Source organism: Echeneis naucrates, chromosome 24 (genome assembly GCF_900963305.1).
Source record: "Echeneis naucrates chromosome 24, fEcheNa1.1, whole genome shotgun sequence".
NCBI classification, from domain to species: Eukaryota; Metazoa; Chordata; class Actinopteri; order Carangiformes; family Echeneidae; genus Echeneis; species Echeneis naucrates.
The window spans coordinates 13,972,645-13,984,857 of record NC_042534.1 but is presented as its reverse complement, the minus strand read 5'-3'; the positions used below and the strand labels follow the sequence as shown (position 1 = coordinate 13,984,857).

Below are 12,213 nucleotides of genomic sequence, written 5' to 3'. Positions count from 1 at the left end.
GCCCTGCCTCTCCCTCCCCTGAGGGCAGCTCACTCTGCACCACCCTCACTGTAATGGGCCACAGTAACACACACTGGATCCTGCCTCTGCTCGACACCAGCCAATGACACCGCACATGAAGGGAAAGATGCTTATAATCATTTATTATTGACACGTGTAGTTGGTCAACAACATACAGACTGGTTACGCTGTCTTTATAGATCATTTTCACAATCAAGCGTCAAGAAAAATGACATAAGACATGATAAAGTTCATGGTCTTTTATTTGAAAAAAAAAAAAAAAAAAAAAAAAAAAAAGACTAGCATGTACAACTTGGAATGAATGTAAACTGAACTCAGATGAACAGTTGCGAAAACTGGTGCGCTGACACTTCTTAACAGCCTGCACTGCAAAAGCAGCACGCCCCTTACTAACGCTCTTGTCTGAGTCGAGAAACAGAAGAAGAAAAAGAAAAGTGAAGGCCAGTGATTCTCTCTTGCAAGAAAAGAGGACAGACACTCCATCTCAGCAAAAAAAAAAAAAAAAAAAAAAAAGAAAGAAAGAAAAGAAAGCTCACCATAAGACTCTTTAAGTCCCCCCTCCTTCACAAAAGGGCAGGACGCACAACAACTAAGATGGCCGTCCAAATAACATAACAAAAGCAAAACATGCCAAACGTTTGAAAATGTTTTTTTTTTTTTTTGTTTTGTTTTTTTACATTGGTTTTTTTCCCACTTTTTATCTAGCATACAATTAAGTCCCATTCCACTTTAACGCTTGAGTTAGAACCTGGTAAATTCTCTCTCATTTTAACAGTACAGGGTTCCTCTCCAAATACAAAAAAACTGTACCAAACCAACAAGAGGACAGCTTATAGTGGAATCAGCACGCTCTGGTAGCCCGGAGGAAGGATGTGGGGCAGGGGGTTAGTGCTCCGGTCTCAAGCTGCATGCATGAAGAACAGAAAACAGAGAGAAAGAAGAGATGGCCAGCCCAGACATTTACCACTTGCAAATGGAACTGGAAGCAGTTCACCAAATGCTTTTGCTTTAGTCTGAAGGTAGTAGTTACAGGGTTTGTTGTTATTATTTTTACTTGATAAGTATTGATGCTAAACTGATCTCCGGGGGGAGGGGGACAGGATCACTAACCATCATTTTCATGCAGATATTTTTTGTATATTTTTATATTTTCCTGTGTGGACAGAAGGATATTTTATTTCAACATTCAATTATTTTCTATACAGAAACAGTATGAATAAATGAACATTTTTCCAAGAGGTAAGTAAAACATTTTGATTTTTTTTTTCCTTTTTTTTTTTTTTTTTCTTCTAAGAGGGGACAGGACAGGGCAGGGTGGGCAAGCTTCACTTTGCAGTCATCATCTGTACAAACTCTGCAGAGAGAGAGAGAGAAAGAGGACAATAAGGACATGAGGTTTCAGGCTTTGGCACAGCCTGTTGCCAGTGAGAGCGGTCACCTGCTAAATTGTTAAATGCTTTATTCATTTTTTTTAATCAACTTGAGCAGGTTCAGAACACGCATCCTAATTAGTGTCCCCTTTCCAAATGGCTTCTGCGTTCATCTCATTAAACCCAATTGATTAAAAAGCTCTTGCATTGTGCTTACAGTTTTGGAGCAACATGATGAAAATATGCACACAGAATAATAATTATTTCAAAAAAAAAAAAGGAGAGAGAGATCAGTTGGGACTTGGAGAACATATTCTCTTTGTGGTAAGATGACAGTGTAGAAGTAGGGCACTTTTCCGCCAAGACTTATGGACTGTTCATAATATATCAACAGCCTTCTAGAAAATGAGCGCAGTCTCTCGTGTGATGTGCCAAGGGAGCGTTGGGGGTGGGGGGGTGGGGGTCCTGGCACACTGATGATAATTCAGAAGGATGACTTTCTCCCATCCGTTTCAGCAGGCTCCATCTATAGCCCCTATCTAATAACTAATATTATGTGTGGCTGGCTTATCTTGCAGTTGCCCTCAGAGAAATACACAGCTTGGAAAATGAAGTGCTCTGGTCCCCCTGTTTAATAAAAAACTCACACCATGGCCTAGAAACTAAAGCTATTTGTGCACCATGACATTTTAGTATCTCCTTCTTTTCTAGGCATCTTAATTTATATCATTTTATTTTAGTATTTCTTACCTTCGTAGTTGACCTGTCCGTCTCCGTCAATGTCTGCTTCTCTGATCATCTCATCCACTTCCTCATCTGTTAGCTTCTCTCCCAGGTTTGTCATGACGTGACGGAGCTCTGCAGCACTGATGTAGCCATTTCCATCCTGGAAAACATAGAGCAAGGGATTAACTTTGTGGAACATGTTTAAAAAAAAAAACACACACACACACACACACACACACAACTGGTGCATTAGGTACTACACAAGCAATGAGGTTTAGTCTTAAATCTTCAGTTTAACAGATTGTCCAAGCAAGCAAGTCTCCTTGGCCTCCACAGGAAAATCAAACATTTAAAGAGAATAAAAAGGTCTGTTTGCCAAGTGTAGAAGCTACAAAATCGTTGCAGTCTTTCAAGCTGCATTTACCTTGTCAAATACCCGGAAAGCCTCACGTATCTCCTCCTCACTGTCTGTGTCCTTCATTTTTCTGGCCATCATAGTCAGAAACTCCGGGAAGTCAATGGTTCCATTACCTGAGATGGGTGATCGAAGAGGCCCATTTAATCAGCACAAAATTGTAATTACTTGAAAGCAAACTCAGATGAGTAGAGATCATTTAACCAAGCATTTAGCTGATGAAGATCACCCAGCTGAAAATATTTATGTAGGGCTGGAGTTCAGTAGCATACAGCGGAAGTGTGCTGTATGTGACTTCTCTCCAGTCACAGTGCAACTTGGGGTCTGAGTAATCACAGAGAGGGAAGGAACTGAGAGCATTTCAGTATATACCTTCCTTCCTGTGATAAACACAGGAGGAGGGGGGTTTGTGTGTGTTTCTCTTTCTCACTTGGGTAAGGCTGAGCAGGAGGTTGCATATGTAATACACAGCACAGCAGCATTATAAAGGAGGGCGGGGGCAACACATGCTCATTCATTCATTATATAGACATAGAGCATACTGTGCAGCTTGGCCTTGAAGGGGCCTGAACATATCAAAGCTCTTCTCTCGTGGCGCCCCTGACAGAAGTTGAGGATAGCCGGATAGAAGGACAAGGAGGAGGGGCTGCTTCAGTCCATTTGCTATGTCCAGCCTTCACACTTTTATCCATCCTAGTTTTCCCACTGTCGCCACATATCTGGCTGTTAACATGTATTTTTGGATCTGATAACATGGACAGTAGGGTCTGCCAGCGACACCACCAACTAATGGTGGTCCATGTATGCGTGCAATGGGATCAATATCCATGTTGCTGTTGTCAAGACCGGATTACCAGGGGATCAGACCCTCCTGACAGAGGGAGGACCTATGAGGAGCTCAGCGGCTCACCAACTACAGCAACAGGAGAGAGGATGGGAGTTGGGGCTTCATCTAATGCTGGTGATGGTGGTGGTGGTGCTTTATGGAGATGTTAAGGTGAAATAAGAAAGTAAGAGTGTGGAAGTATATTATCATGAAGAGACCAAAAAAAAAAAAAAGAAAAATACAGGCATTTCTGATGACACTGAAGTGAAGGTCAAAGACAATGAGGGCAAAGTACCCAGAAGGATTAGCCTTGGGGTGGGACGGATTGGGCGGGGTGGAGGGGCAGTCTACAGATTAACCAGTGATGGAGCACGCTTCAGAGAGTGAGCTCGAGAAGGAGTAAGGGAATGTGTGCATAAAGAACAAAAAGAGATTCAGTAATGTAATGGGGCAGATGGTGAACTCGTGACCTGGGGTAACAATCTAAGGCCCTGTTATCTAACACAGAGAGACAGCCAGCAGCACCAAGGGAAAACATGCTGCCTCTGGGAGCTTGGGAGAGAGGCCACAGAGGAGTGGGGTGAGGGTCTCAGTTTTAGAGCAGGGTAGAGCTGGAAAACCATCACCTGAAAGAACAATGACTTTAGAAGCAAGGGAGCCCTTGCATGATATCGTCCCAACTGCACCTCAGGCCAGCTGCTGTTGTGAAGGAGGGAGGAGGGATGGATGGACAGCTGAAATCGGGTTGCAGGTGGGAAGAGAGAAAAATTGGTGGGAGGGAAAGAGAGAGGAAAAAAAAAAATGTGAGAGAGGGAGGGAGTGGGCGGTAGAGAGGGAAATGTGAAGAGGAGAGAATATAAGGAGTGAACCGAGTGGGAGATGGTGCGATTACACATAAGAGGTGCTGACGCAAACTATAGAAGACTGAGGCATCTCAGTGCACGTGTGTGTGTGTGGTCATCATTTTTCCTGCATCATAAAGCCAATTTCCGATCCTGATATAAAAAAGAGGGCTGGGATTGTGTAATGATGACGAGCGATGTGTCAAGACTAATGCTAGTATTTAGTCATGTATTTATATATATATTTTTCCTCATCTCACTCCTCATCTACATATCTTACCTTATGGGAGTCTAATGTAGAAGCAACTCATTATAAATAGGTGAGGTTAATTCCAAACGTGTGTGGTTTTAAGATAAACAACACGTTCTACACGTACTATAGTCCCCACTGTTCATAAATTGCAGCTTGGTTTTTACAATGGCCAAGAGACCATTTCTTTTCACAGCTGTGTCTAGCTAGGCCCTTCACCTTCTCTTCCATTCATTGTCATTCTTTATCACAGCATCCTTGTTTGGTAAATAAAGCTGATTTTCAATGGGCCAGCTGACATCCCATGGCTGCCGATGTGGGTACGAGATGTGCGAAGCGCAGAGAGGCCTTATGTAACCACCTTTATTTTCCATTACTAGCTTCATTGCTGTCTGACCTAGATTGCATCAGCCAAGGGAGGCAGAGGCAGAACAAGGGGATGTTAGTAGTGTGTGTGTGTGTGTGTGTGTGCTTGCTCCTGGGTGTAACCGGCGGGAGGGGGAGGGGGAGGGCACTCGTGGGAGGATGTTTCAATAAAGGGGCAGCAAGGCTGCAGTGCAATTGATTTCTCCAGATCAATGCAGTCCCATTTTACGAAATCCTATAAGCTGACAGAGCACCCCTGGGGTAAAGGCCCCACTGACAGCTAACATCCTCGACTCTCTTACCCAAGGACAGCCAGCTTGGGAGCTACTGAGCCAACTTCTGATTCCTCTCTTGCTTATCACTCTTTTTCAGTCACAGTACCTCGGAGAGATGCTGCAGTGCAGAATGAAGAGGTGGCAAACCCAGGAAGAATCTCTGAATTATGGCACCCAGCATGAGGACCTATATGGATGTTATCACAACTGGTCCATTTTTCTTTCAAGCCCTTAAAAGCACCTCCTGCACATCTGTAACTCTAACAATGTCAACTATGGAACTGGACACACAGTGACTAAACTGCTGACACAGAGCGACACGTCATCTGAAAATAAAGCTGGCCAGACAGTTGGCCCAGACAGTTGGCTTGGACAGTTGGTTGACAGTTGGCAGAGGAGGGAAGAAGGTGGACAACAACACCACTGATGTATTCTCAGAATGGGACAGCAACGCGTGTTCTATATAAGCCTTTATCCATTTGTCACACAAAGAGATGAAGAATAATGGTTATATTTTCCTAGAACTGCAACGAACAACTACAGCATGTCCTGTGACATCAACAGATGCTATGTGTAGTAGGTGATGTTCACAGTGAACCTTAGAGAAATAAAACATTTTTCAGCTTCACAAATTTGGGACTAATCAGGAGATGGATATGTCAGGTCTATTTCTTTATTTGGCATATCAGTATGACCAACATCTTGCTTATCAACTATCATTACTATTAAGGCCATGAGTAACTCAAGCAGAGGTATACTGACCATCAGCGTCAACCTCATTGATCATGTCCTGCAGCTCGGCCTCTGTGGGGTTCTGACCCAGCGACCTCATGACGGTTCCAAGCTCTTTGGTGGTGATGGTGCCGTCACCATCCTTGTCGAATAAGGAGAAAGCCTCCTTGAACTCTGCAGGGTGGGGGGGGAGGGGGGGGGGGGGGTTGGAGGTAAGAGTGAGAGGTTAGATTACTGTTGCTGTGCAGTTCCAGAAATGGGTTACACTGGGATATCGCAGTCAGGTCTAGAAGGTCAATCAATTCTTGTGAGCGATGTGACTACAGGGACTGAATTAACTCGGTTCATGCTTGTCTGTACATTGGTCCACATGAGCTTGAATAGGACTGCAGGTGTGAATGTGCTGAGTGCTAAAACCATACTAAAATCCTATACTGTGAGAAAATGGAGTGAAGCAGAAAATTGGAAGTTGAAGAAAGCCATAAGATTTGACAAGTATATGGACTTCAATGTTTGCATCTTTCTTTTCTTGACATGAGCAGCTGTTTAAGCAAGAGGCCAAAATGACCCATCCAGGGAAGAGCAGGCAATAGTGAGCATTACTGTTGGAGCATTAGGACAAGATAATTACCCACAGAGGGGGACTGAGAAGAAACTGAACAGCCTGCAGTATTAGTACAGACGCCACATTATTTATTTATCAAGAATATCAAGGTGCCTGACTGATTGCAGCAACTCATGAGTTTGCCTTGAAAACTTTCTATTCACTCTATCTTTGTGAGTTTCAGTCCTGACTAATGACATACTATAACTAAGCTTCTCCCGTAGTTCCTGTTCACTTTGAGAAGCTAATAGTCTACCAGTGAAGAGTTGGTGTCACATTCTTCCATTTTCTGTTGTGTGTCAAATTGTCTGTAAGTGACATGGAAGCAACTACAACAGCAAGAGAAACAGGAAGAGGAACTTTATTGAATATTAAAGGACAGAACTGTCCCATCAGTCACTAGCAATGCGTGAAGAGTGGGTTTGGTTGTGAGGGGAAGTAATGATGAGAAAATCTCTCAGTTCCTACCTGCAATCTGCTCCTCTGTTAGTTGGTCGGCCTGTGTATCCAGGGGAAAAAAAGAGGAGAGGGAGAGTATTAAAAACAAACAAGTTACTCAACAAGGCAATTATTCCCAATGCTGACCAGTCAGTGCAGTCAGTGCATTCGTCAGTGCATTCCTCAGCCTCACCACCCACCACCCAGCACACAGCTTTACACTGGCCACAGTGTTCAGGGGTCTGCTCGCCTCAGCTCGAGGCCACGAACAGAGGCCTCAACTGGAATCCAGTCCTGCGGCTGCCAAGATTAACCAATGACAATAACTCAAATTAACCACAAACCACAGTCAGAGGACTTGTTTCAGTTTTTTCCTTATCTAAATGGCATTTTCCTCTCTAGGCAGAATTTCACCATGCCGAATTGATTCAGCCCCTTTAATGACTCAGAGCCAATTGGATTCTTGACTCTAGTCTGATTTTGCTTGCCATAGAATTGATACCCAAGCTGAAAATCAGCTCACATGGATAGCATGGGCTTTAAAGGTTGTGTTTTCTTGATAGGCTGCACACACTAAAACTGACATGCAGTGAGAGCTTTACAAAACCACTGTGTGATGTTAAACCAGCCAATGAGTGGCTCAGATGGGACTGTAAGAAAGTAGGTTATGCCATGGCAGTCTTCATAAGGGGGACCACTGGGAAACAAAATGGTGTAATAACACGGATGAGGTGCTGTCTCCAGACCTGGAGGAAATGTTTAGGCAGGGTTGTTTTAGGACATATAAGCATGGGAGCGTTTTCCATGGTTCTACTAACAGGAAAAGAGGCATGCTGGTTTAGTGAGGCTTGGTCTCACCCCTCCTCAGCCTGTTCCCTACAAAAAGCCAAGGCTCTTAAATGGCTGATAGTGACTCACAAATTCTTTAAATGGCTTGGAAGCAAGCATTCGTTGCCAAGCCTTTTTTTTTTTTTTTAAACATAGATGGATACAGCTCCTTTGTAAAAGCATCACTACTGATTTCAAACTAACACCCACAGCAGTAAAGTGTGAATACAAAGTTTGTGGTGCAAATAACTCCCACAGGTACCTTCTCTCACCCCTGCTTTGGGAGAAAAAGGAATTTGTTTTATTATTATTGTTAACAGACCACTATGACATCACTGTGCCTGGCAATAAAGGAAGAGCACATAAAACACAAGTAGTCACAGATGTGCACACTTACTTGCACACTAGCATACATGCAGGCGTTACTCTAGTGCACAGGCGCACATACACACACTCTTAATGGCATTTTTCCTCAACACCAATACTTTCCATCTCCATGTTTCCTGTGAATTAGTCAAAGTACCCAGTTCTGCCTCAAAGCAAATTCCATCAGCCTGTCAGCATGTTTATGTGCTTGTAAGGGCAATCCAGCTTTGGATACAGCCGTGCCCACAGCCAATGACAAAGCCATCCTCAAATTGCATGTCTGTGCAAACCTGCACCCCATTTTGGATGTGAGGATATTTAACTTCTTAATTCATGTCAGTAAACTCAATTTGGTTGTATAATGACCTGATTTGGTTAGACCAGATAAGATTTAGCGGATCACTGCATGACACACTCCACCCTGACCTTTAGCTCTTAAAAACATAAAAGGCCTCTCCTCACAGCCCAAGCAGAAGCCACAGGATGGATCGATCCAACCAGTGAGGGGCTCATGGATAACTTCAGCAGCGCTCATACAATTAGCTGGCATGATTCAATAACCTGCTCCCTACACAACAGCCCTCACTTTTCTTCTCCCTCCCAGTGCCCTCTTCCTGTCTCCATTTCCATCTGTGAGAAATTGAAATGCCAATAGACCAAAAAAAAAAAAAAAGCCCCTTTTGGTCTATTTTTTGATGACATCTTCCACCAATTCTCTTATGTTAGGCCCTTGTGTTCATTTCTCACTTGCTCCCTGTTGATGAGTCTCCCTTCCTCTCCTCCCTAAGTCACCCTGTTTGTCATGGTGTGTCGCTCCTGATGTATCCTTGCTGTCTCCCCATTGGACTGGGTGTGGGGTATGGTGACTCAGTGCTATGGATCCTCCCCTGGCTCTAGCCCAAGCTGTTAGGGGGCTCAGAATATAGCTGCACCACCAGGCCCACTACCGGCCCATCCCTTCCTTTCTGCGTTGTTCTTCCCTTTTTTTTTTTCTCCTGGCACTTGTACCTCTGCCAATCGCAACTCCTCCTGAAGACCTTTCCCCTCTTTGTGCCTCTCCTCTCATCATCATGTGGCATACAGTTAAGAGGAAACTCCCCGTGTTTCACCGTCCACGGTGTCTTGTGGACAGGGATGCTCACTGCCAGGCTTCAACTCTTAATAACAGCTTGTAGAGGATGGAGAAAGTGTGTGTGTTAGAGGACGGGTGGTGCTCTGCTGGCAGAGGTCTGTTGGCATGTGTCGGTCAAACGCTCCCACTGTTGCCTGGGCAGCCGGCCTCAGCAATGTGCTCCAAACAGGACAGTGAGAGGCAGAAGGCAGTTCACTGGGCCAGTATTATCTTTTACTCTTACTTGATGCCATATCACCTTTGTACAAACACAGTGCATCATTCCTTGTTCATACTGGGTTGAATTTAACGGGAGATGCAAAATTTTGTTTGAAAACACCAATTCTTATCACTTTTAATTTGCAGCCATTAACCAACGTTTGCCAGGTTTTTTGAGGTGCCAGGGTGCCTTGGTAATTCATTAAGTAGCTTCTCTGTGCAAAAACCAACCGTCACTCTGACAGATGGGTGTGACACACACACCATCTCATACACTTTCATTCCACATAACACAAGCACAAACATAAAGGGTTGGTGTGACACACACTCCCTTTCTATAGAAGCATTGAGCTTCACAAAGCGCTCAATGCCTCTTCTCTTTGGGGCTGAACAAAAGGCAGTGAGGCCTCGGGCCCAGAATTTGTCTAGAGGGGAGGAGGGAGAAAGGATGGGGTGTAAACAACACCAGCCTCCCTACACCCTGCAGACAAGGCCGGTCCACCATATGGCCTGGTGGTGGTAGGTGGCTGGGTACTCCTCCACACAACAGAGAGCACTTCATTGCTCCTAGACTCTGGGAAACATGGAACAGGGCTAGGTGTTGCCACCAAACATATAAATTATTCACTGCAGTGGATCAGATATCCTTCAAGTTACTAAACATGCATCAGCAAACAAGAGTGTAACAGGAACAGGATAGGGCCTAAGCATGGTCCAACTACTTATTCGATACTTCCACCTCAATGGGGGAGGCTGTTTCCACTTCAATGGGTGTATTGATGCAAACAAGGGGCTTACGCCTGTGGATTAAACTTTTGAGAGATGCTGATACGCAGGCTAACAGCATAACAATTCCACTTTACACTCCAATTACTGCACCATGTTGCAACGTGAAACTGCATCGGAGCTCAATACCGTATATGGGATATTTGATCACAGCAAAGAGTGGGTGGGTGCATGGGTTGGCAGGGGTAGGGGCTGTGGGGGGGTCCACTGCTTTCTTGAGTTCCTCGGGCTATTAATGATCTATCAAGCATTATAATCAATGGATTAGCCCGAAGGCCTTTGTACAGTTTCCTTCTATGATGTAGCAGGTGGAGGACTCTGATTAGCTACCCGCAGATGTCAAAGTGCATGTGGACACATGCACTCCAACATCTGGTTACAGCAGGTAATGTTAACATAAATTGCAAGTCACTGAGGCCTATTGAAACATCGTTGTTGCAAGGATCATACATGACATTTAAAAATATAGAAGCAGCGATGGCAGTCATATAGCATAACTATCTCCAGATATGTTTGTGTTTGACGGGTTTTTGTAAAGGTCCATCAAAACTTCTCAGCTGTTGACGTTTTTCAGAAAGAGCTTCTTGGACAACTCACGCTGGCGCTCCATTTGCGTAACATCGAAAATTTGCAAAGTGGCAACCAAATCAGGCGACATAACACACAAAGATAACACCGGCTGAGATAAACCCCGCAGTGAAGGCGGAACTGCGCCTCACGTCGCCTTACCGGAGCCCTCACACACACACAACTTCGCTCATAACCTTGTAATTACACAAAATGGTCCGTTTCCGTTGCGGAACACTGGCGAGATCCAGTTGTGCCAACCCCCCCCCCCCCCCCCCGCCCATCCGCCCCATATCCCCCTCACCCCCCCACCCCACAGCGGCACGGCACGGCGCGGCTCGAGCTGCGGCACGATGGTGCAACCTAGAAAAAAAGGGGAAACCGAGCTCGCTTTCCTCTTGACGAAAGGGGGCGGCCGCCATTCTCAAGCTCACCGCGTCCACACCGAGAGCAGGACCGTGAACGCCTCTCCGCTCTCCGGCGCGGGGACATGTCGGCGCGTGTCTCTCCAGCGTTCCTTACAACGTTGAACAGGACTTCCCAACGTGACCGCGCATATTGCATTAATTTATTTATCTATTTTTAACATGCCCTTTATCGAATTGTGCTTTAATAACCCAGAATAGCTAGCTAGTTATCCCGATAGCACCAAATCTAGTCTAAGTATTAATACTAGCTGCACCGGGCGGCCATGAAGCAGCTACTTGACCCGATATAGCCTGACAGCCAGTAACGCTCTATGAGTTGCGCAGTTATGGGGAAATACGGCCCCACTGACGATCATTTCAGACAAAGTAAGACACTACCGCGAATTAAGCCGCATCACTGCAGGGATCGGCGTTATTTCATGCATCCGCTAAGACACATTTAAAAGAAAAAAAAAGCGGTTTTGCGGGCGTTTTCCGACCTCGCCTCCACAAACGGAGCGGCTATCGGCAGCAATGAATGACATGAAGAACAAACACGGCAGCGGGGAATCACCAAACCGCAAGCATACACTTGTAGTAACTAGGCTGCCCTACAATTTAAAACAACGCATTTCCTCCCCCCCCCCACCCACCCACCCGATGTAGCCAGAATGAATGACAATACATACCATGTCGGAAGGTTGTGTGCTTGTCGGTCTGTGGAGGCAGACTAGGAGTGTGGTCGTTCCTTAGATGGAGTTCCACTGGCGGGTTAGGAGTGAGTATATTGGCCGTGGCCAGAATGGGGATTGCCTTTGTATCCCTCCGCCACACTAGCACTGATCACTCACTTCCTTATTTCAGTTGAGCGCTGTTGCAGCAGACCGGGCCTCCAGCAGAAGACGTGTCAATCACCGGGGCTAAAACGCCTGCAGTGCAAACAGAGCATCCCCACACACATATTGAACAGCACGACAAGGAGGACGTTCAGTTGAATGAGGACCATAATTCACGATGGCCATTAAAACTGCTGCCCATATAATATCACCATGTTAATGGATATC

The 12,213-nt window shown here is 45.2% G+C and overlaps 1 protein-coding gene across 1 annotated transcript; it reads right to left on the bottom strand.

Annotated features, from left to right (window-relative positions):
- Positions 1–1,248: 1,248 nt before the first annotated feature.
- calm1b (calmodulin 1b) lies at positions 1,249–11,973 on the bottom strand. The gene is made up of 6 exons (XM_029497147.1): positions 11,839–11,973; positions 6,896–6,926; positions 5,854–5,997; positions 2,542–2,648; positions 2,142–2,277; positions 1,249–1,375 (listed from the first exon to the last, which is right to left on the bottom strand). Exons 1-6 carry the CDS (start codon positions 11,839–11,841, stop codon positions 1,347–1,349), a joined length of 450 nt encoding a protein of 149 aa, XP_029353007.1. The 5' UTR covers positions 11,842–11,973; the 3' UTR covers positions 1,249–1,346.
- Between the last annotated feature and the right edge of the window lie 240 nt (positions 11,974–12,213).